This window comes from Magnolia sinica, chromosome 6 (assembly GCF_029962835.1).
Source record: "Magnolia sinica isolate HGM2019 chromosome 6, MsV1, whole genome shotgun sequence".
In the NCBI taxonomy this organism is placed as follows: Eukaryota; Viridiplantae; Streptophyta; class Magnoliopsida; order Magnoliales; family Magnoliaceae; genus Magnolia; species Magnolia sinica.
The window spans coordinates 43,546,560-43,572,794 of NC_080578.1; the positions used below are offsets into that span (position 1 = coordinate 43,546,560).

The 26,235-nt window shown below is 39.1% G+C and overlaps 1 protein-coding gene and 1 non-coding gene across 2 annotated transcripts; one reads left to right on the top strand and one right to left on the bottom strand.

The window, feature by feature from the left end:
* Positions 1–707: 707 nt before the first annotated feature.
* Positions 708–25,509, bottom strand: LOC131248711 (IAA-amino acid hydrolase ILR1-like 5). The gene is made up of 5 exons (XM_058249126.1): positions 25,027–25,509; positions 24,833–24,958; positions 3,727–4,041; positions 2,436–2,564; positions 708–1,283 (listed from the first exon to the last, which is right to left on the bottom strand). The coding sequence occupies exons 1-5, from the start codon at positions 25,375–25,377 to the stop codon at positions 888–890; spliced, it is 1,317 nt and encodes a 438-aa protein (XP_058105109.1). The 5' UTR covers positions 25,378–25,509; the 3' UTR covers positions 708–887.
* Positions 25,510–25,589: 80 nt separating this feature from the next.
* TRNAM-CAU (transfer RNA methionine (anticodon CAU)) lies at positions 25,590–25,673 on the top strand. The gene is given in 2 exon segments: positions 25,590–25,627; positions 25,638–25,673. It is a non-coding gene; the product is annotated as a tRNA-Met (tRNA).
* Positions 25,674–26,235: the final 562 nt, after the last annotated feature.

Sequence of the window (26,235 nt, forward strand, 5' to 3'; positions counted from 1 at the left end):
ACATGCTAAAAGTAAAGGATTAAACTAAGAAATGTAATTGACTTAGCAGAAAAGTAAGATGATTATACTAAGAAATGTAATTAACTGGTAAGTGAAAGGATAATTGAAAGATAGATTTGGTTTAATTGGGTTGGTATGAGACGAAATCTTCCTCTTGCGTTCCTCTTCTATTCATAGCTTTACCCTGGCCATCTAGATTATTCTCACTTCTCGAAGGTCGCCATAATCGTTTAGCATCACAACCTTTTGCTCCTATTTCTACCATCTGCCCTGTAACCACTCCTTCACGATCGACCATCTATATAATGATGTGGCATTACTCGATGCATTCCAACTATGTTATCAAGAAATCTTCTCCGTACATCTTTGCAGATCTTCAAGAACATCATATGTATCTGTATAGATCACACGTAACCTACTCTGATTGGTTCTCATGAGGAACGGCGACCTTTGGGATGAACAAGATGAACATAACCTCTTCTTGATCAGTGCTGGCTTTCGGAGTGAGTGGAAAACAGAAGTGGTTAATGTTCAATATCTGGTGCTAGGTTGAGAAGAAAATGATGAATAGGATTGCCTGATGGGGTGTGAAACATAGACCACCTATGGGCAGATCAGATTGGTGCATCAACCCAAATGTTGCGGGAGAAGGACCACTATATTTCAGCTCCTGAATGAAATCTTCGGGATTGGAAGATCCTAGACCATGAGATAAATGATCTTACAACAGACCGTTAACTAGAAAGTACAAATGTCCACAATCAATAAGAAAATGGGCCAACCAAGAGAAGGGTTGAATCTTGCTATCCGAGAACAGTTTGGCCCCATCTAATCAAATTTTACAGAATCTTATTTACAGTATTTTACAATACCAACATCCATACCTGTCAAGAGTGCGAATCTGCACCATCAATCAAATCCTGGTGGTCGTTGAGATACACCTCCGCCAGTGCAGTGTGCAATGCTGCTCCGATGGGCAGGACATCCTCGTCAAGGAAGAAGTAAGGCGAGTGCGGGGAGTGGATGGAACCCAATTTCTTGTTTCTAATTCCAATATCAAATATAGCACCCGGAATCACTTGCTGATAGAATGCAAAGTCCTCGCCGGCCATAACCTTCTTCCCTGGCTTCACCTTATCAGGACCGAGCAAGAACCTTCCTACCCTTTCCACATGCTGGTGCGATCGTTCATCATTATTGACGGCCGGGTACGGCGGGTACTCATCATCTTGCATGTCGACAAAAGCCTTGCATCTGTTTACAGTTGCCTGGCCTTCTATAACCTGTGACCAGGTCCATATAAACAAGCTTGTATATAGTAAGAAGTAATTTCAATCACTGTGACAAATATTGCCATGATTTGAAAATCCTGGAATAATATTGCAAGAAATACACTAGATGATGTTATTGCAAGGTTTTTCAAAATCCTGGCAGATTTAAAATATTGCACTTTTATAGTGGTATCAATGCATAAAAAAAATAAAAATAAATAAATTTTTTTAAAAAAAAGAGTAAAAACATTTAGGGAATTTTTTATATGAATATATATCTAAAATTTAAATTTAGTAATTTTTTTTTTCAGCAAGATTTTACTGATACAAAAATTTGAATTCTCCCAAGAAATTTTCAGGCCGAAAAATTGCTGAGAACGAAATCTGCCACTATGATTTCAATCATGTAGCAGTTTGACAAAAGTGAAATGGGTTGCCAAATAACGATATGTCATCCAGCCAAGCATGCTCGGATCATTTCCAAGAAATCATGGCCCCACATCATAAGGATGACATGTACCAACCAATTCCATCACATTTTCCATTCTGTATCCCATTGATATGATTCTATATTCCATGTAGAATAACTTGTGATGTCAATGCATATTCAAAACATAGAGATTTATACTTTGATTTATGCAGCAACACATATAACATAATGCATGTGGGACCTATAATACTAATATTAATCATTTCATATAAAAATTAGAAAATCAATTCATATATAAAACTATACTGCATATATAATTATATATGGTGCATGTATTGGAGCAACCTGCATGATCGTACCCCCAGCATACCATATGTTGGAGTAAGTAGCATATTGTGTACCCCTTCCCATACCATATGTACCGCAGCAACCTGTGATTGAAGTAACCTTGCAATATACTGTGTTTCGGTCTGCCATAGGTCAGACCCATTTACTTTTAAGGCCTGGAATTTTATTCCTGCGAGCCTAAAAATGATACCGACACCCCTGTGGTGGGCCATGGGTCAGACCAAAATGGGTCACTTGCCAATTGACAGCCCTGCTGCATGGCATTGCAAGAAAAGGACATCTGAAAGGAGCGAAGGATATAATGGCCATCTTTTAGCATCCACCGGAGACGGAAATTGTAGAGATACGAAGCAGGAAGTATGCCATGGAAGGTCATGATTACAAACCTCTTTCACCCTCTTTCGGAGTCGGTGTAGACCTTCAGTGGTAAGGCTCCTCAAAGTTCCCCCAAACTCAACAAAAGGAGGAATGGCATTAATTGCATTGCCGCCTTGCACAAACGTGATGGAGAGGACCTTCATTAGATAATTAAGCAATCAAATCGCATTAGATAACCATCTGATTATTGTCCCACATCAAAGCAAACAAATGGAAGCAACAATGACCACAAAAGAATTCTAGAGTACATATCATCATGCTATTTGTTTTTCCCAGCATATACCTACCACATGACCAGTTTACGGAGTGGATGCGGAATGCAATACAGCATAAAATGCTTTAATGTATTCAGAATGATATGATACTGATACACCACATGCATGTGTATTTGGTAACTTTATGTGTACATCCAGATATAGGAGAATGATCATGTACAGTCGACTATATGGTAATTTACAATATGGTTGACTGATGCAGGGCCCACCATGAAGTGAGTATGACGTCTACTCTGTCCATCAATTGCACCCTCCCATCATTGCCTCGGATCCCAAAAATCAGACTTGGTCCAAAACTAAGGTAGGCCAACCCATAGGAAGCACTACAAAAATCATGCCCAAAATCTCCAATTTCAAGTGTGTGGCCAACCAGAGCTTTACTTCATTTTTGGGTGTCCCTTCATCCTGATGGGGCACAACTGATGAATTGACTGGATGTGGGGCCCACCATGAAGTGAGTATGACGTCTACTCTGTCCATCAATTTCACCATCCCATCTTTGCCTCGGATCCCAAAAATCAGACTTGGTCCAAAACTCTGGTAGGCCAACCCATAGGAAGCACTATAAAAATCATGCCCGGGCATCCCTTGATCCTGATGGGGGCACAACTGATGAATGGACTGGATGGCATACAGACACCAAGGTAGTCCCCTGAGTAATGGATCAGCCAACTTTTTGGGATCAGGGTCCAACATGAGGTCATGCAATTGGTGGGGAGAGTGGATGTCATACACATGAGAGAGAGAGAGAGAGAGAGAGAGAGAGAGAGAGAGAGGTGACATGTGGGGATACCACACACAGAGGTGACATGATGGTGCATAGGGATACATCTGAGCTTCTTTTCAATATCTATGAATTCTGGGTGATGTAAAATGTTACAGATATCATGTCTAGACAGATGGAATGATAGATCAGCAGTGGTATGATTCGATTGAAATACTCAGTTGAAATAGCACAACCAAAAACAAGAACAAAAGCAAAAGTACTAAATGAAAAAAAAAAAAAAGAGGGTAAGGGACCCACTTGGTTATGAAGGGGATCAACTTCTCTTGAGATGAGCTGCTGCAGCGCCAAAATTGCAAATGACGTAGAAACTATCGCATCCGTATGCAAGTGAGGTTTTGCAGCATCACCGCCTCGACCTTCTATTTTTGCTTTAAAGAAACATACCGCAGCTAGCGTGGGTCCTGGATGTGATGATATGCTTCCTGTGGGCAATGTAAAGCCAACGTGCATGCCAAAGATCACTTCGGCACCACCAAGAGCACCCTCCTTTATCATGTGAGATGCACCTGCGCCCCCCTCCTCTGCAGGTTGGAAAAGTAGTCTCACAGTTCCCTTCAACATCAAATACCAAGCTCAATTAGGACACTCCCATTCAAATACCAAGATCAACGCATACCATGTATTGATGACTCGGACTCGGTCAGGACTGGTACAGGCCAGTATAATGATTCACCCAAGTTGGGGGAACTGGGCTGATTTACCCCTGAGTCGAACCCAAAATGAGTTGGAATAAGTCACTAAGTTAGAAACCATGATACAGACCGTTCAAGCATCAAATACCAAGCTCAACATTTAGAGACATCATGGTTCAGAAACCCAAAAACACAACTCAACTCAATGTCCAGACTGGTCTGGTTCACTCAAAGACTCGGGCAAGTCTTTATTTGACTGGACTCGGTATTTGATAGTTAAATACAAAAATTTAAAATAGTTGTGAATATTTAAAGTATCTAAAATACTTTGATTGAGAGAAGCAGCATACGATGGTATGCTGGTTATGAACATGTCACAGTGCTTGTGAACTTTCCTCAAGTAGTTGAAAACAGAAACATGAGGTTTTGGTTGCTGTGTATGCTGCTCAATCTTCACCATTTAAGGGTTGTTTATGTAATTTATCAATTCATTTTTGAACATCAGGAAGAAAAACCAACAAGCTTTTGCTAATATCTGAAGCTTCTTTTTTTTTTTTTTCACAAAGGTAAATATTAAAAGCTTTTCATGGTATCAAAGTCCTAGTATATCATGCCCAAAGGTGGATGGTCACTTGGGTTATGCATTCATTTTATGGATTCAGTTGAAAGTACCAAGGAACTTTTGCAGAGAACATTCTAATCATTTCACTGTATCCAGGACACAAAGTCAAACACCAGATGCCCTTATGAATCCGTGGATAGATAGGAATTTAAGCAAGTGCTTGAAGGTAACAGCTACGGTGAATCAAAGATCGGGAAAAATTAACAAGCATAAGAAGGAAAGAATAACAGAAAACTCGATAAACAGTAACAAAAGAAAGATAAAAGAAATGACAGAGTGGAAGTTCGATGTGAGAGAAACACTAGCCACAGCTAAAACTGGGAGCAAAGTCCCTCTTCCATTATATAGACAAGATTCAAAGGCTAAATGGATCGAACGACTAAAATGAGAAAACGAAAACTTAACCAAAGACATTAAATTAAATAGGTCTCAAGTCCAACTGGTTGGACCACAAGGTACAGTCCACCCAGCGGATAACTTCCAACCTTTTAACTGCACGTGACATCCGACCCTTCCAATAGAGAAGAGGGGCACCATGTGGATCACCTGGTGCAAAAATCACCCCTATCTACCGATCAGGTAGGCCACACCAAAAAACAACAGTCTAGCCATTGATAAATAACACAATACAAGTGCTGGTCAACTCAATGAGTGGATATGGCTAATTTGTGCGCAAGGTGATCCTCATGAAGGGGCTAACCTATTGGACGGATTGGATGTCGCAAATACATGAAAAGGTTGGAAGTTATCTACTGGGTGGAACATAGCTTATAGTGCAACTGGTTAGACTTGAAACCTTCTCTTAAATTAAATATAACAAATAATTGGTTTTAAAAATGCTTCCCCTCAAACTGGGCATTGAACAGCGCCTAAAGCCCTTGAAGCTTTCTAAGACTTAACCTTCAATATTTCATAGCTCCAAGTAATTCCACCTAAAACACTAGGGTTGCATTTGGATGCATTATCAAATTGATTGGCAATTGTCAGCCTAATGAACTGGAAATAACCAAATAGTGAAGTCTCTGAAAGTGCCCTTGTTTATCAATTAGCGTGACGTCCGAGTCATAGAGTCAAGTGAGCCCCAATGAGGATACAAGACTGAAGACTCAGCAAGTTAGAAGCTTCAATGTGCAAAGCTAAGGTAAACTAAGCCTCACAAACCTAGCCAAACCCCTCACCAAAGACCTCCAAAACAAATATCATTCTTGACCAAAAACCTCTAGAAATATACCTTGCTACGTATGGTAAAAGATTAAGTTAGCAGCTTATTGGGTTGAAAGATCATCTGAAAAATCAGCTACTTTCGATGTCATCGGAGTGACATCGAAAATGAGCCTCGAGAGACCAACAACCAAACTCACATTCCCTGGAAAATCTCGATGACATCGAAACACCTTCAATGACATTGAAACTTTAGTTTCGATGACATCGAATCTATTTCAATGCCATCGTAAATGGCTCAAATCACTCCAGCAAGTTTTCTAGGTAAATCCAGATATCTTCGATGACATCAAAGCTAGCTTCGATGACATCGCAATTGAGCACAATTGGTCCAGTAAACTTTCAAGTAAAATTAGGCTATTTTCAATAACATCGAGATTCAAATTTCGATGACATCGAACATGACTTCGATGACATCGTAAAAGTGCAAATTTCGTCCAGCAAGATATTGTTAAAATCCATTGACTTGCTCGATGACATCAAACAACCTTCGATGACATCGAAAGCCTGTTTGATCTCATCGTAAATGGACCAAATCTATCCAGCAACCTCAGGTCATTTTTTTCCCAAAAATCCCGATGTCATCAAGTCATCTTCGGACATCAAAGGTCTCCTTCAATGACATCGAAGGACACTCGATGACATTGAGCGGAAATTGTCCTACAACTATTTGAAAATCTTGTTGCATGGTTTGATGTAATCGAAGAAGGTTCGATGACATCAAAGGTAGCTTCAATGACATCGAACCTGACAGTTTCATGCCCGTTTTCTGATCGTTGGGATTTTATTATATAAAGCTTTTGGGGTTGCTTCTTGGATTTTTAAGTTTAGCGAAGATAGCTTTGAGAGAGTTATTACAAGAGTAAATACCCATCTTCTCAAGTCATCTTCCCTCATAGGAGTTCATCATTCAATCCATTCTTAAAGGCAATCATTGTGACATTCATTGCTTCGATTGAACTATAAACTCCGACATTCATTGATGATCCAACAACTCAAAGGCAAATCTATAGGCTGGATACATTGAATGCTTAGCTTGGGGAATTCCTTCTAGCTCATAAAGACCCATCATTAACTAGATAGGATCTACCCAAAACCCTTGTCCTACCAACCTCGACATCAACATTGGAGCATCAACAATCAGTTGCAGTTCAAGGGAGCTGAAGACTCTTCAACAACTTAGAAGATCTTCAACAAATGTGCTTAATGGGGCTCACTCGCTTGTAGGTAAGTACACGAATCCACTATCTGAAGGCCTTTCCTTGTGTAGGATTGAGATTCAGAGTTTGGTTACCTCAAACTCACCAAGTCCTTTGGCAGCCCTCCGACAGGAGAATACGTGTAGTGTCCTTGTGTAGGTTGTGAAAGTTTATGGTTAACTTTACTTAAAACCATTGGATAGTGAAATCTGACACACTCTAGGAGAAAATGGGTTAGCCGGGAGTGGAGTAGGCACGTAGCTGAACCACTATATATCATTGTGTATTATGGAGAATGCCTTGCTTCATGTTTTGTGTTCGTCGATTGTTCACTCTGCATTTTTAATTTTCTGCACATTACATGTTTGATAAAATGCAGCATCGATATATATATATATATATATATATATATATATATATATATAGTCTTAATTTTGTTTGCACACTTATTCCTGCTTAAACCTCTTTACTTCATTGAATAAAAGTAAGTGCTTCCAAAAAGTGTAATTAAAATTTGAAAAATCCTATTCACCACCCTCTAGGACGATTAGACATACCTCCAAGCTTCGCTTGTAGCGGTTTAGCCGCACTTTCAGTCTCCTCCTCTAGCATTCTCACTGAGGCTCCCGCCCCCAAATTGTAATAACGTTACTTTAAAGTAGGCCCCAAAAGGAACATAGCTGTAATTTGTGGGCTACTTGCATGTTCTGAACACAATCAAACATCATCGATTTTTGTGATTTCCTATTGTCTAAACCGTAAAGTTTGGGTCCAACTCCATGGCTCAGTGGTAGACAAACTCTGTTTCAACACTAAGATCCTGGGATTGAGTGCTCATGTGGTGTGGATGTGTGTTAAATAAATAAATAAAACAAACAGTAGAGTTCAGTATTCAATACATTTGTTCATCCAAATGCATTGTATGCGTCAAGCTCTGATCAAAAGTAGTAAAATTTCTACGTCACAACGAAGAAATCTGTTTTTCGACAATGAGAACTATCAAAAAACAGATACATGGGAAGCAAAAGAGGAAATTGAGTACATGAACAAGCACCCAAAGAAGGCCAAAGAAAACCAATGCAGAATGTTGAACTGATGTCATCCTCCCCCTTTATAGCTTAAAAAATGGCCAAATGAGAAAAACAACCCATTGACATAAGAAGCAAAAAAAAAAAAAAATGGTTCCATCCAAGCCAAAACTAACTCAACCATGCCCAAAATAAGAAAAGAAAGTAGCATTGCAGGAAGATTGTTGAATTTGCATATTCTTTGGATCATTTTTAAACACAGCTAGCCTCGACTTCATGTTGACCTTGGGTTAAGTATAGTTATTATTGGCTTGGCCTACTTCACCTTGGCTTTTCTTATTCTGCGGGCCCTTGAAAGTTCTCAAAGCAAACCTATGTCAAGAATGAAGCTGGCTACAGAAAAGTTAATGCATTCACAGGCCAAGTTATGACTATCATAATAGCTCACAATAGTTCAAAGGTTGGGTAACCATACCAATCTTAGTTTAAAAGTTCTAGGATATATGCCTTTTTCTTTTCTTTTAAAGAAGAAGGAAAAAGCTGTAAGATGGTGTGTTTGCATCCGCCTAGCTTGGTGCCTCATCGCTATGGGCACTTACCTCGTCAGGAGAATGCATGTCGATTTTATGCATAAGCCTCCCATCTAGCTGTCTGCACTAAGGTGCATAGAGCCTTTTTGTGTTACGTGTGCTAGAGCTATTTGCACTAAGGTGCATGGAGTTGTTTATACTGAGGTGCATCAAGCCTGTCTACATTGAAGTGAGCAGAACCAGCCTACGTTGCATGCGTTCGAGCTATCTTGACCAGTGTATTCAGTATCTTGCGATATCATCAATATACCTCCTGTAATATCGGTTATCCCACCTGGGTGATATGAAACCCATCTTTAATATCCATTTTTTTATGATATCGTGTAATATATCGCATGATATCACGATATATAATGGATATCATGATATTGTGCAATACATTCACACTCTCTTTATAAATTCTTAATGTATCATGCGATATATCGATACCGAGTGCGATAGTGAAAGGGATAAACGGAAATCGGCGTTGGTGTCTGGAAAATCCTCAAAATTTCACAAAAATCAATTTTCTTTTTTCTTTTTTTTTGGCAAAAAAATAAATAAATAAATAATCTTCCAAGTACATTGTAAGGTGATTTCCAGTCCACTCTAGTATGTTGGAAGAAATCTTCGAAATTTCTCCAGAATTACAATCAGAAGCTTCTTGGGGCTGGATTTTAAAAGGTACATATTTTTTAGTTTTAATTCATTTTTCAGATGTTGTAAATAGTGTCAAATGGTAAGAAATATATAGTTCTTCATACTTTGCATGAAAAATTATGGATTTGGAGTTTGATTTTGAGATTTCAAAGAGATGAGTTGAGTTACAAAAAATTGGGAAATTTTTTTTAAAAACAATTCAATTTTTTTCCAAATCAATTGTTATCTTTAGTTTCCAAACATGATATCAAACATGTCTATATAACCTAATCTAGAAATTTGTAAAATTTTGGCAAAAAATATTTTTTTAAAATTAAAAATAATTTGAAGATATGGCTCACAAAGCTGTTGATGTTAAAGTGTGTCAAGTTTGTCTGAGCTGAGGTGCGTCGAGCCTATCTACCTTAAGGCATATTGGAGCTGCTTATGTTGAGGTTGCTTGCATTGAGGTCCACTAATTTTACTTGTGGTAGAGTTGTTTATTTTGTCAAGATTGCCTTGCACCAAAGCTCTTTGCTTTAGAGGATGACTATGTAGTTGCTCGAGTTGTTCATGTAGTTGGCCTCTGAGACCCTTGTCGGTTGCAACCACTACCATCCAGACTCTATGACTCCCACGAGATCCCAATGAGGCACTACTACTATCTTCAAGTGTTAGATTATTATAGTTGAAAGTTTAAGTTGAGTACCTAAACTCCAGGCCCAACAATATGGATCGTAACAACTGTTACGGTACGGTCTCTTTTTTTTTGAAAAAAAAAAAAACAAAATGAAACAAAACAAAAAACTTGTATTGACCTCGTAATGGACCGTTACGGGTAATTTTAACATGTAACGGTTGCCACCTTTACCTTTACGTAATGACCTTTACGGCCCTGTAATGGCTGTTAAGGCACAAAATGCTCTACACTCGCACGCACAAGCATTTGCATCAAGTATGGTACAACTTGGAAAGTCATCAAGTGGTGTTACAAACACATCTCATGGAGCTTAGGGACACCTTGGGTAGGCCCCTCAGAGAGACTTATTCATGCTCATTAGTGGGACCCATTGCATACACATCTCATTAGGCGACATGCCTACGACCCTCACAATTTAGGCGCAAGTACAAAAAAACAAGCCTGCATCATAAATAATAATCTACCCATGAGATGAGTGTTCCTTGAAGTCTACGTGTGCATGTGCAATTCTCTTTTCTCCATCCATTCTCTCTAACAACCTCCAACACACGTAAGCGCATCTGGTCGTCGATGTAGCATCACCCTAAATGAAAAGCATTTTGCCTATTTTCAAATTGAACTCTTCTTAAAGGCGTATAAATGTCTATCATTGAGATGCATAGCCATCCTTTCATGTTAAATTTTTAGATAGAAGCACCCAACGTCTATCCTAAAGGCATTTATTCGTCTTTTGTTTTTCTTTTTCTTTTCATCTTTATTCATCTTAACATGACCAAACTCTAGAAAAATGCACCTAAATGCCTATTCTAAAGGTATTTTGCCCCTTTTTTAAATTGAAATTCTTTTGGAAGGTGATTAAACGCCTATCCTTGAGACGAGTAGCCATCCTTTCAAGTTAAGTTCTAAATAAAGGCACCTAAATGCCTATCCTTAAGGCACATATCCCCTTTTTTCATGTGGGAACTAGAGAAAAAGGCTCCTAAATGAATATTTTATAGCATTTTACTATGCTTTCAATATGAAATTCTAGCTAAAGGTGTTTAAATGCCTATTGTTGTGGCGTGTAGTGATCTTTCATGTTAACTTTTAGAAAAAGGCAAATTAATTTCTATCCTTAAGACATTTATCCCTCATTTCATGTTACAACTCCAAAGAAATGCACCTAAAAAGGCAATTTTTCCTATTTTCAAACTAAAAGCTTAGGTAAAGGAGATTATCCTTAGATGTGTAGACTTCTTTTTATGTTAAATATTAGATAAAAGGCACCGGAATGACTATCCTTAAGGCAGTTATCCCTCTTTTCATGTTGGAACTCTAGAAAAATACCAAAATGCTTATCCTAAAAGGCATGTTCCCTAATTTCAAATTGAAATTTTAGTTAAAGGCATCTAAATGCCAACCCTTGAAACGTATAACCGTCATTTTGTGTTAAATTTTAAATAAGCATTCAGCACCTAGAAACCTATTATAAAGGCACTTACACCCCTATTCATTATGAAACATGAGAAAACGACACATCAATGCCTGTTCTAAAGTCATTTTGCCGTAGTTTCAAATTTAAACTCTAGGTAAAGGCATTTTCTCTATTATCAATTTGAAACCCTAATTAAAGAGCATATAAATGCCTATCCTTAAGACATGTAACCATCATCCTTTCATGTTAAATTTTAGATAAGGCACCTAAATGTCTATTCCTAAGGCATTTATCCTCTTTTCATGTTGAAAGTTGAAAAAAAAAAATAAAAAAAAAGTAAGGGCGCCTAAAAGCATATCCTAAAGGCATTTTGCCATTTTCAAAAATTGACATTCAGAGTAAAGGCGTCTAAACACCTATCCTTGAGACATGTAGCTCTCTTTTAATGTTAAATTTTCAATGAAGGCATGTAAATGCCTACCCTTAAGGGTCATTTGGATGTCTTAACTTTCATTAATTGTAAGTGACTTACATGTAACCAGTGTTTGAATTATCTCCGATATTATCTTTATCTCTAACTCAACGACACCCGATGACCCTAGTAGCAATACCGATAACACTGGTAGTCTTAGAAATTCCAGGTATTAGCAATGTATCACTAAGTATCACCAACATATCAATATCGCTAATGTAATTGCCAACATTTTCAACTATGTAAATTCTTGGTATCGCTTGTATTGCTAATGCATCAATATTGCCAATGTATCGCCAATATTTTTTACTATGCAAATTCTAGGTAATGTTTGTATCATAAGTGTACTGGCAATTTTTCAATAATATCGCTAATGTATTGATATCATCGAAATTTTGTTTATTAGTTTTATTTCAAAAAATTTAAAAAAAAAAAAAAATCATGGGCACATGGTTGTATGTAGTGTTCAATTTGTCATTGATAATATTGATAATATCTCGATGCTATCGATATTGCAACATGCGATATTGAGACCACAATCTTTTGTTCCTTTGCAATTGTTGATGATTTCTTGGTGAAATATCATATATTGTTGATTTTTGCAATATCGATAAATGTTTGGATGGAAGGTTGGATGGTTAAATAGGTAGGATGGGATGGTTAGACTGATTTCTTACAACAACACATGCTTTTAAGGCCCCATTAAATGGAAACCTGTTATGTATGCATTCTTTTTACATTTTTTTTTTTAATTTCTAAATATGCAAATATGTACATTTTAACATCTCTTGAAGTTTTGCTAAAAATTCCACTGTCTTTCCCATGTTTCCCCGCATTTCCGATTATCAACGATATTATCGGCAATATCGATATTGTTTCTGTATCCCTGGCCAACGAAACTTGTAGCGATACCGATACTTCGAACACAGGTTGTAACTCACTTACATGTAGTGTTTGGGTCTAAAATATCACCAGAAAGTGAGTTACAACCTGCAAGTCACTTATGGGTAAAACTTCCACTTGAAAACATGAGGAGATGTGTTTTCAATTACAGGTAAGTTACTTACATCCCAATGGTCAATTTTTATTTTTATTTGGTGCATAGGGCAGAGACGCACAACATCTCTCTCCCAAGATCTATACAAAGGACGATTTGTAACGTCTCTCCCCTTCCAGCGAGCTTCACTATCTTTATCCCTTTCAGCCCTTTTCAGTGAGCTCCATTGTCTCTGTCCCTTTTTTATGCAGACTGATTTGGGCCCATGACCCATGGGTCAGGCCCATGCCCATCGAGCCCAAGCTCAATAGTCGGCCCATCAATAAGGATGACCAAGCCTCCTATTTAGGTAGCTAGCCAATTTAGGTAATTAGCTAGCACAATCAATCAGTTGGCTAAAAATAATCCATTAATCAAATATTTTTAATGCATTCTTATCTCTTTTTATCTCATTTCCATATTTGTAATAAGTTATTGGTTGTCAATGACGTGTTTTCCTTATATGTACGCTTCAAAAGCTTGTATAAGGGCCTGAGATGAATAGTATAAAGGCACCTTAGAATTGAATCAAATTTCTGCAATTATTCTCTATTTGTTTTGAGCTCTCATGCTTAGATTGAAGGTGCCTACACTTGAATGAATCCTTCCTATCAGCCGACTGCGCCAGTTTAGTATCAAAGCAGGTTCCAACAGTTGGGTTGAAGTCTTGGATCAACAACAATCTTGATATTATTGTTTCCAAGTTAATTAATCATAAAATTATGCCTCTTTTCCTTTATTTTTTTCATTACATCCATCCCTCATACCTCCATTCACATTTTTTTTTCTTTTCTTTATAAAGCCCAAAAGTGCAATTGATAGAGGGAGATTGCTGAAATTTTGGCAGCCATCTACCTCTATTCCAACCCGTTAAGCCACTCAAAATCAGCCCCATTCCAACCCATTAAAACCTCCCAAAATCAACCATATTACAACCCATTAAAACCTCCAAAATCAACCCCATTAAAACCCCCAAATTAGTCAATTCCATCTCATTGAAACTCAAAATAAATAAATAAATAATAATAATAATATGCAGCCATATTCCGATTCAAATCCAGTCCTCATTACAACCATTAACAGCCCTAATCTAGCCTACTTCAATTCGACGTCATGATGTCTCCCTATAGTGATAACATCTATCGAGGGAAGCTTACAGATCAATAGCAAGACAATTGTATCACCGAGCTATTCACAAGGGTAGCCAACCTAGAAACCATTGTTAACCAACTACGGGGAGAACAACATGGTGAGTAGCCTAATCCCATCGGAGATCCTGATGGTGATCCAAATCCACAGCAAGGTTCCAACTAGAACCTTCAGTGAATCAAAATGATACGGGTCTTCAGGAGTTTGTTTATAACTTCATGCAACAACTCTTTACAAAGAGAGCCCAAAGCATTGCAATAGAGACGCCCAAGAAAGATGATATTACCAAAAAAGTACGAGTTGAAGTTCCGAACTTCACGGGTCATCTTGATGCAAAGGCTTTTATTGATTGGATTACAACACTAGAAGCGTATTTTACATGGTACGACATGGATGATGTCCAGCGATTGGCCTTTGTCAAGGTCAAATTCAACGACCCAACAAGAATCTGGTGATGAAGCATTGATGACAACAATCTCATCATGGACCATCTTGCTATCACCAAGTGGGTTGACATGAGAAAGAAATTGGAAAGTATTTGCCTTCAAATTACATGAATACTCTTCTCCAGTAGCTCCTTGCATTCAAATAGGGAACTTTATCGGTGGATGACTACACCAAAAGGTTCAATGAACTTTTTGTCCATTGTAAGCTTGTAGAGACAGACCGCGTAATTGCCAACCACTATCAGGCAGGGTTACGCCAAGACATCCAGCGCAAGATGGTCATGTATGATTTCAAGTCAGTTTATGATGTTCATCAGAAGGCTTGACGAGTTGAAAAAACAGCTGCAGCAACATACTCTCTAACGCTTTGGTTCTCCAGTTAGAAAACCTTCCATGAGAATGGGTTCAGATTTATATCTCAACTGAAATCCACCATAGGGCTACCGACCACCTCTCCACCCTTTTAAGTCGCGCCCACAAATGCAAACTCCTCCTATAAGGCAGCCTCAACCTTTGCAACACCCTCCACCACAGAATTTGTACCAAAAGCAACCAGCGGTGCAGGGACATGACACCAAGGAATAAGGTATTAATCTTAATCCTTCCATTAGAAGAGAACAATAAGATGTTGATTGTTACTCTTGTGGACAGATCAGATACTTTCGTAATGAGTCTCCACAAGCCAAGAACCTCCATTATTGCGGTAATGAGGAGGAACCCTAATACCCGGATGGCCATGAGTATTCGATGAGCACATCGAGATGTAACAGCCTTATGTAGAACCTTCATCACAACTAGAGGACCCTCCTATTGAAACTGTGGTTGAAATTGAGGACGAAGGCCCTACTCTTATCATACACCGCCGCCTACTTACCACCACCGAAGAGGAAGAGGAAAACTAGCGACAGACCACTATTTTCCACACACAGGTCAAATGCCAAGGTAGGTTATATAACACGATCATTGATGGTGGCAGTGCAATGAACATCGTATCTCAAGAGGTGATTGATAAGGTCAAGTTGTCAACTGAAAGGCATCCAAAACCATATTAAGGTTACATAGGTCAACGACACGGCCATCTCCATGTATTTCGTATTATTTAAAATTGGCATATACAAGGATGATATTTGGTGTGACATAATTCTGATGAATGTCACCCACATCCTTCTCGGTCGACCTTGGCTATTTGACCGAAAGGTACAAAGTGACGGTGAAGCTAACACGTATACTTTCCTATGGCGAGGTCATGATATCTTTCTTCGCCCGTTGCAACCTATGTCACCTCTTTCATCTACACCTTCATCATCAACATCGGCTGCTCTTTCAAACTCTCATGTTCTCACCATGCGAAAGTTCAAAGAAGAGAGCAACGAGAAAGGCGTAATGTTCGCTCTAGTAACAAAACAGGTGCAGGAGCCTGTTGTTGACTAGGATGAGCTTATTCCTGATGAAGTCAAATCTATGCTACATGACTTCCAAGGTTTGGTCCCTGATGATTTGCCTGAGGAGTTGCCTCCACTACAGGATATTCAACATGCTATAGATTTTGATTCTCAGAGTATCCTTACCCAACTTACCAGCATACCGGATGAGTCCCACCGAGCACGTCGAGTTGAATCGTTAGGTTGATGAGTTGCTTAAAAAAGGCTACATCTGAGAGAGCCTAACCCCATGTGTGGCAAGCCCTCATTACTCCCAAGAAGGATGAAAGTTGGCACATGCGTATAAAATCATTGTGAAGTACCGTTTCCCCATTCCTCGGCTTGAAGATATGCTGGACTTGGTGCCAAGTGCTAGTGTCTTCTCTAACATTGATCTTCGCAATAGATACCACCAGATTCGCATCTGATCAGGTGAAGAATGGAAGACAGTATTTAAGACGAAGGACGACCTCTACAAGTGGCTAGTTATGTCATTTGGTCTCACAAATGCGCCTAACACTTTCATGTGTGTCATGACCCAGTTGTTGCACCATTTTATTGGTAAGTTTGTCGTTGTCTATTTTAACGACATTCTTATCTACAATATGTCAAGGAAGGAGCACCTCAATCACCTAAGTCTTATCTTTAGAATACTTCGCCACGAGCGCTTTTACATTAACTTTAAAAAGTGTACTTTCATGAGTACATCTCATCACAAGGTGTAGAGGTGGACCCCGACAAGGTGAAAGCTATTGTTGATTGGCTGACACCTCCCACTATCTCTGAAGTTCATGGTTTCCATAGCTTCATTACATTTTATAGATGTTTTGTGAGGAACTTCAGTAGCATCATGGCTCTAATCATCGATTGTATAAAACAAAGGGAGTTTCAATGGACAAGTGCAACAACATGAGTGTTTGATAGGATCAAACGTAAGATGACTATAGCTCCAGTCTTGCACCTTCCGGACTTTGAGAAGGTATTTGAGGTGAGTTGTGATGCTTCCAACATCGGCATTGGTGGAGTTCTCAGTCATGAGCGCCATCCACTAGCTTTCTTCAGCAAAAGGCTCTCTGATGCGAAGCAGAAATACTCCACTTATCACTTAGAGTTTTATGCCGTTGTTCAAACTTTACGGCATTGGCATCACTATTTAGTTAGTATGGATTGGCATCACTATTTAGTTAGTATGGAGTTTGTCCTATATTTTGATCATGAAGCACTCAAGTACCTAAACTCTCTGTGGAAGAGAAGTGCCCGTCATGTCAAGTGGAGCATTTACCTTCAAGAGGTTTCTTCTGTCATTCGTCATAACGCTAGCAAGGACAATCAGGTTGCTTATGCACTAAGCCATCGCGAACATTTATTGTCATCAATAGTGGTCATTGTTTCGGGATTCGAAGAGATACGTCGTGAGTATGTTGATGACAAGAATTTCAGACGTATTTATATAGGCGTCTTTACTGGAGAGCTTGCAAGATACCCACATTTCAGCATTCGTGATGCCTACTTGTTCCAAGGAACGCAACTTTGTCTACCCAATACATCCATCCACGAGTATGTTGTGAGAGAATTAAACACTGGTGGGTGTAGTGGTCACCTGGCCCATGGTAAGACCCTGGCCTTTGTTGGAGATTGATACTTCTGGCCTCATTTAAAATCAGATATCGCAAAGATCTACAAGTTATGCAGGGTTTGCCAGCTTGCCAAGGGTCAAAAGAAAAATAGTGGATTCTATCAACCATTGCCAATCCCACATGCTCTGTGAGAAGATCTTAGCATAGACTTTGTCCTGGGTTTGCCAAGGACCTCTTGGAAAGTTGGTTCAGTATTTGTGGTGGTTGATAGATTTTCAAAAATGGTTCATTTCATACCATGCTCAAATACAACAAATGCTCTCAAGATTGCTCAATTATTCTTTCATGAGGTTATTAGTCTTCATAGGCTTCCAAAGACAGTTGTGTCTGATCGTGATATCAAGTTCATGAGTTATTTCTGAAAAACTCTTCGGGCAGCAATGAAAACTAAGCTTCAGTTCTCTAGTGCCCACCATCCTCAGACTGATGGTCAAACGAAAGTGGTCAACCATAGTTTGGACAAGTTACTACAGTGTCTTGTTCGCGATCATATAGCTACATGAGTCCTAGTAATACCCATAGCTGAATTTGCTTATAATAACTCAGTCAACAGGTCCACGAAGATATACGAATGCATCTTCCAGTCGATTTAGTTCCTCTACTCGTAGAGTTAATACCAAGCGCAAAAGCCGATGAGTTCATCCATCAGATACAGCAAGTGCATGACGAAGTTCGATGCAATATCGCCGCTTGAAGTTATAAGCAGCATGCAGATACAAGATGTTGCTTTGTTGAATTTGATGACATGTTTATGGCTTGTATTCATCCTGAACAGTTGCCTCCCGACACCTCGAAGAAGCTCCATCCTTGCAATGCGGGACCATTCAAAATCATAAAGAAGATCAGTGCCAATGCTTATTTTTAGATCTTTCACCAGATTTACCTATCAGTCATACTTTCAATGTGGAAGATCTTTCAATCTATCATGGGCACTATACTGACGATGGTATCGAAGAACAAGCTATCACAGTTCCAACAGTTTTGTCACCTACAAACATTATCATTGATGCTCTTGATGATCGGATCGTCTCCATGTGCCAAGGTGGTTACTAGATGTTTCTCGTTCGTTGGCAAGGATGAGCTTTTTCCGATGCTACATGGATCACAGACACAGACTTTCAGCGTCTGAATCCTGACCTCTATGAGCAATATCAAGCTATTAACTCGCTTGAGTCTAGTTTTTTTGACGTGGGACCGATGCATGAACCAAGTAACATGTGAGAACAAGTAGCGGAATTAAGACATTTAACAAAAAACGCAAGCATTGCCATAATCATCATAAATCCCATGAAAACCAAAAGAACATAGTGCATAATCCTAGCCTAAATTACTAACATCGTAATACAAGATCATTAGATAAAAAGAAACTAGGATCTAATGGATGTAAGGACATCCAATTAGCATGGGGTATAGTCTATTTCAAAGTAGAAAACCTAATATAACCTAGGTTAAAATTAAGGTTTGGGTAGTTTGGGAAAGTAGGAAAATTAGAGATTTTAGGTTTAGGGTTAGGGTTTTGGGAAAAGAAGAATGGGTTTTTGATATAAAAATGATGGAAAACCAAAAAGGGGCAAGGTGTGGCCGTATGGCCAACCCGAAGGATTCACATGTGTGGTTGTATGGTCACACGTGGGGTGTGAGATGGATGGGTTAGGTCGGTTAGGGTTTGGGATTGTTGAAAGGTAAAGGAAAGATGGGTTTATGAATGGATGAAGGCTTAGGATGAGATAATCAAAGAATCAAATAAAATACATTGATAGATGGAAAGAGAGAAGATGGTGTGGGGATAGATTAAGACCCCACACTTTCGTTGATGAAGATTAGCCTCGCACCAATCTCCCTTCCAATTCGCATGAAAGTATCTTTAAATCGCATGAAGATAGAAGAAGAATAAAGCAAGAGTCTTTTCTCTTTTTTTTTATCACAAAATCTAATGAGGGAGAAGGTCACACGCCCACCATCTTTTATAGATCCAAGAAAGTTCAAAATTTACAATAAATACACTATTTTGTGAATTTTGACAAAAATAGACCTAGTCTAACTAAAATTAACTAAAAACACACATAATGGTGTCCAAATATAACATAAACAAAACTAAATCCTATAAGCTGATAAAATCTAAGAAAAACTAGTGTGGACTATCCACGATCAATGGCTCGATCATATGATCTAACGGCCCGATCGTCACGTCCCTCCAATCCAATGTTCCGGATCACTCCATAAAGCAGCCCATGTGCATCTTCCCAGTGTGGGGTCTTCCAGATGCTCACACATGCACATGGAGTCTTCAACACGATCACGGGTACTCGCCTAGCAACAGGAAAATCGGTGTGGCCCGCCTCTGCCTTTGATACATACGCAAGGGTATACGTGAAGTGATGTCCTCATCAACTCTCATCGGCTGAGAAGAGTTCGCCTCTAGCGAACTAAAACTCTTGTAGTGCTCCAAAATGTTTGGATCTAAATGTTGTAGCTCGTCCTCTGTAATCTACGTGTCGTCTGAAATCGGTATGTGCTTCCACTTGACAAGGAATTTTTGAAATCCTCCATGTTGGGTGGAAACTGCTTGTTCATCCATTATGTCTTATATCTATTTGCTTCGAGTAGGCAAGGAAGGTAAAGGTGGTAATGGCTCGGATGATTGGTTAGGTAGGGGCCATGGATTTGGGACTAGGCCATAATTTGTGGGAGGGTCTATGGATGGATCAAAAGGTGAAGTAGCAAGACCCTTGTATTGTACTAGATCTTCCACATTAAAAGTAGAACTAATTCTCATGGTAGGTGGAAGGTCTACTACATACGCATTAGGACCCAATTTCAGCATTATTTTTTATGGTCCTATGCTACGCGCTTGTAACTTTTTAACAGCCCCATGTAGGAACCGTTCAAGCCTCATACAAACCATGACATAATCTCCTACTTAGAATTCATGAAACCTGCGATGAGAATCAGTAAACGCTTTGTATTTTTCATTACTAACATTAATTCACTTCCTGACCTCACTATGCAACTCATGTATGTGACGTACAAACTCATGTGTGGACTCAGATGGGCTATGGGACACAGACATAGGCATGAGATCCATAGGTTTCCTAGGTTTGTAGCCATGCACAACCTCAAATGGACTCATGCTTATAGACCTATTGATGGAACTATTGTATGCTAACTCGACTATAGGCAAAACGGTATCCCAAGTTCGGACATGATCACCCACAAGACATCTAAGCAGATTTCCAAGACTCCTATCAACAACTTCAGTTTGACTGCCTAGGGTGATAGGCAGATGAAAATTGAAGCCTTGTCCCCATCATGTGCCATAGTGTCTTCCAAAAATAGCTCATAAAGCGTAAATCATGATCAGACACTATGGTCTTAGGTAGACCATGTAAACATATTATTTCCTCAAAGAAAAGCTTAGCCACATTGAAGGCATCTGACGTTTTCAAGCACGGAATGAAATGGGCCATTTTAAAAAAACGGTCCACAACCACAAATACAGAATCGTGTTTCATGATAGTTTTCAGTAAGCCCAATACGAAATCCATACTAATGTCTTGCCACGAAGCATGAGGTATTGGCAAAGGCGTATACAATCCTATATTTTGCTTCCTCTACTTTACCAGTTGACAAGTCTTGCACTGCCCAACAATCTTGGCTACATCTCGCTTGAGACTTGGCCAATAAAATCTATCCTCCACAAGAGCAATGGTTTTGTCCCTCCCAAAATGATTGGCTACCCCTCCTGCACGAAGTTCCCAAACTAGGAAATCATGGAGGGAGGTACGAGGAACGTAAAGTTTGTCACCTTTAAATAGGAACTCATCGATGATAACAAACCCGCGATTGTCGGTCAACTGATCATCTCGTAGTGATGCATACAAATCTCCAAAGTCTGGGCATGTAGGATACTCCTCTCTCAGCCAATCAAACTCAGTCACTTCCACTCTCGTACTTTGGAGAAGCGCCACCAGAAGACTAAGGGCATCAGCAAGTTTGTTCTCGACCCCAAGCTTATGTTTAAGAACAAAAGAGTATTCCTGAAGAAATTGGACCCATTTAGCATGCCTAGGGTTCAGTTTCTTTTAGGAACTGAGGAAACGTAATGCCTTTTGGTCAGAGAATAAAACAAATTCTTGCGGTAAGAATAAAAATAATCCATTAGTCAAACATCTTTAATGCATTCTTCTCTTTTTATCTCTTTTCCATATTTGTAATAAGTAATTGGATGTCAATGACATTATGTGTTTTCCTTATATGTATGCTTCAAAAGCTTATATAAGGGCTTAAGATGAATAGTATGAAGGCACCTTTGAATTGAATCAAATTTCTGAAATTGTTCTCTATTTGTTTTGAGTTCTCGTGCTTAAATTGAAGGTGCCTACGCTTGGGCGGATCCTTCCCATCAGCCAATTGCGCCACTTTTGGACCTTTTCCAGCGAGCTCCACTCTCTCCATCCCTTCCGTCATGCTCCAGCTTCAGGTAAATCTTTTTTTCCTTCATTTTCCAACTTTTTTAGGAGGGTTGTGCGGGAGAGGGTTTCAAAGAAGTGAAGAGAAGCAATACGAGTCATGTATAACCCCAATGGACCAAGCAATGTGGGCCCACTGCAATGTCCGTTTGACATCCACTTTATTTATCAGTTTTGCGAGATCATTTTAACACATGAGGCCAATCCAAAACTCAAATGGAGCACACCACAAGAAATAATAAGGATTGAACACCTACCATCTTAACCCTATTGCGGCCCACAAAAGTTTTGGAGAAGTATGATATTTGTGTTTTCCCTTCATCCCGGTGATAATTACCTTACAAACAGTTTAGATTAGACATAAAAAGGCCATGTGGCTTAGTAAGGTTTCAATGATGGGTGTTAACCTCTCCACTATTTAGAATGGTGTGGCCCACTTGGGTCTTAGATCTACTTCATTTTTTGTCTCCCATCCTAACATGAGCTAGCAAAATTAATGGACCTAGTGGTTTCATGCAAACATCAGTACATCACAGTGGACCCCACGGAGCTTTGCATCATACGGTCTCACATATAACGCATATGAACGGGGCTATATGATACTCAAACTATGTATAATGCTTGATACTCAAGCGCTCGGAAATTGCACGTGCCATTTATTAACATATAAAACCAATAAGACTGAGCAGCCCACTGTCGCCAATTCACGGGGCCAAGATCGAACAATCCTAACCTCTGTTTTGTGAACACTTGTTTGTGGAAATAGGACCGTTGGATCTATTCACTTTTAACTGTCTACTAATGTCCACCAATTTGGCAATGAGATAATCAAATAAGGGACATTTTCATTTCATGATACATCTACACTGCTTACCATAACTTGGACAGCTTAATCTAGCTACTTGTACGCCACGGGTACATTATCTAAGTAATTTATAAGTGTCTGTGTATCATCAGGTATCAAGTCGCACTTGTTTCTTAAATAGGACCATTGAATATTATTAATCTATTATCGATGGACCTGATTAATCCAGTGTGCGTTCCGGTTGTATGGCTCAACTGAAATTAAGCTTGGCGTGAACTTTCTAGGCCAGGAAAAAGGTGAGGGAATGCACATGATAGACGGATTGGACGTACTTGACACTAGATGGCCCATTGTCACTTGTTTGTGCAAATAGGTTAATCTCTAGCCATAATCATTTGTTTGTTAAAATAGGACCATTGGATAATATTAACCTATTATTCATGGACACTTTGTTGAAAAGTGACCATTTAGTCATGGAATCCATTTTTGGTAGTTGCTCCACATTACAAGTATTTTGAAATTGTGGGCCCACTTTTATGGCTCACCTGATGATTGGTTTAGCCTAAGAATCGGCTCAAATATTTATCAAGATGGGCTAAATCCAATGTCATGTCTTATTCTAAGATTTTATTTTATTATTATTATTTTTTATGTGATTTGAAGTTGGAGCAATTCCCTACCCCAAGCTTTTTTAAGTGTGAATACACACTTTCTTACTTGGAAACACTTGAGAGATTGCCGAGAAAAAATAAAAGTCACTTTCAGGTGAAAGTCACTTACCAAAAAAAAGTTTACAAGCATCCTAACAACCCCTTAAGGCATGTATGCCTGATTTCATATTGAAACTCTAGAAAAAGGCACCTAAATGCTTCCTAGCGGCATTTTTCATTTAATACTTGAAAAGTATAGCCTTCTTTATGTTTTAAATTTTGGATAGGCAACCTAAATTCATAGCACCAAGGGGTCATTTGGATGGTGGTAAATGGTTTAAGTTGTAAATGATTTACTAGTAAATGATTTACAGCATGTCCGTTTGGCTTTAAGTTGTAAATGATTTATTAGTAAACATTTACAATGTTTGGATAGCCTGTAAATGGTTTATATCATGTAATTGTGTATTCACACCTCACATAGTTTAGAGAAGTAATTCAATAATAAAAAGAACATTCAAATGGCTTACAAGAGTGGATTTTAAAGTGGATCATTGGGTTAAGCCCATCTCACTACAGCTTAGGGTTGATCCTCACATAAAACCAAGCAGTAGGTGAGCCATAGATGTGGGCCCATGAATTCAAATCCTCTTTTATAAGGCTGGTAGCAAGATCTGATGCCGTTGGTGGAGAGAGAGAGAGAGAGAGAGAGAGAGAGAGAGAGAGCCATTGGAGTTCTCCGATACAATGGAGAGAGGGAGGTGTGTATCTCCAGGCCTTTAATAAAAAAAATCAAATAAATTAAAATAAATTTTAAAAAAAAAAGAAGCTGTTGGAGGCTTCTTTCTGGCAAATCATTTGCTAGCAAATGAAATCCCAGCTTTTTGCTAGCAAATGAAAAGGAGAAAAAGTGGTAAATCATTTAAACTAGTAAATGATTTACAAGCATTTTAGGGCATCCAACCGCAAGTTGTAAATAAATCATTTACAACTTGCCTCCTTTACTGCCATCCAAACGACCCCTAAGAAACAATTGTGAGGCCATTATAATGATCATAGGATTTCTCATAGGATTTCAACAGTAAGAAACACCAAAATCATGCATCTAAACTTCATCTAATTGGCGGGCCAACACAACTGCAATTCAAGACTAGATTTCCAACAACTCAGCACCTTTTCTTTAATTGACTGATACGAAAACAATCCCAAATTCAGAATAAGACCCAATTCTTACCTTGAGATTATCCTTCCGCTGATTGAGCAATTTAGCCGCTCCAAGCAACATCGTCACGTGCGCATCATGCCCACAACCATGCATTTTCCCATTGATCTTGCTCTTGTGCCCCCATTCCACAAGTTCCTAAACTACCCATTTCATCAAAACCAAATCACCCAAATAAATAACTAACTGCGATGTGGGTATTATACCTGCAAGGGCAGAGCATCCATGTCGGCCCGGAGAGCGACGATTGGAGGAGAACCCGATCCGATTTGGGCGACGACTCCAGTGGAGGCGAAGGGAAACGAATAGGGGATGCCGATTCGATCGAGTTCTCTGCGGATAAGAGCGCTGGTGTTGAATTCTTCGAATTTAAGTTCGGGGTTTTCATGGATTTCTCTTCTGATTGAGACTAACCAAGGCCTGTCTCTTTTGGCAGAGGAAAGAAGGTCCGAAGAGTAGCTGCTGCTGTAATCAATGCCGTGAACTGCAGCCAAGAGGGGTAAAATGGGAAGAAATATATGAATCGAAAGAAGAAGAAGAAGAAGAGACTTCAACATCTCCTGCAATCGGATGTATGAGAAGAATTTACAGAGACGGGGATGAATTGGATATAGTGCGTTTGGTTGCGTTTGTGCGTGTGAGAGAGACTATCGAAGGTTTGAATACTCACACGGCTCTCTGGTCTCATGCCTAGGACAGCAACGGGGGCAGGTAAATTACGCTAAGTAAGATTCTATAAATGAAAAATGAAGAGATTTAAGCATCGCAAGGGGTGGTGGCGCAGTTGGCTAGCGCGTAGGTCTCATAGCTTCGAGTAATCCTGAGGTCGAGAGTTCGAGCCTCTCTCACCCCAACCAAATTTTTATTTATTTATAGTTATTCTACTCATTTTAAGGCATGCACGCCTTACTGGATTTGTTGCATGTTCACTTTGTCTACCTCTATCACCCTAACTATATTTTTAAAGTTATTCTACTCATTTTAACGCATGAGTCAAAAAATGTAGCAGATCCAAATCCCAAGTAGACCACACTTGTTTCATTCTCTCCGTCGTGACAACAGCGTGGGTCACCTTGATGTATTTGTTGCATGTCCACTTTGTTCATGAGTTTTTCTTACTCATTTTAAAGCATGGGTCTTAAAATGATGTAGATCCAAATCCCAAGTGAACCACACCACAAAAAATAAATAAATAAAATAATGATAGTTGCAAACACTCTATCTAAAATGAGAATGAAGTTTTCTTTGACTTTTAGCGAGACTTAGATAAAAATGTATGCAGGAGAATTGAAACCCCTTGCCCGTTGAACAGATTACGCCTCGACCAAACTCAGAAAATAACGGATGGACTAGATCAACATATTAGGGGCCCGACCTATCCAATCCTATTCAAACCAAAGCCAATAAGTTGGTAG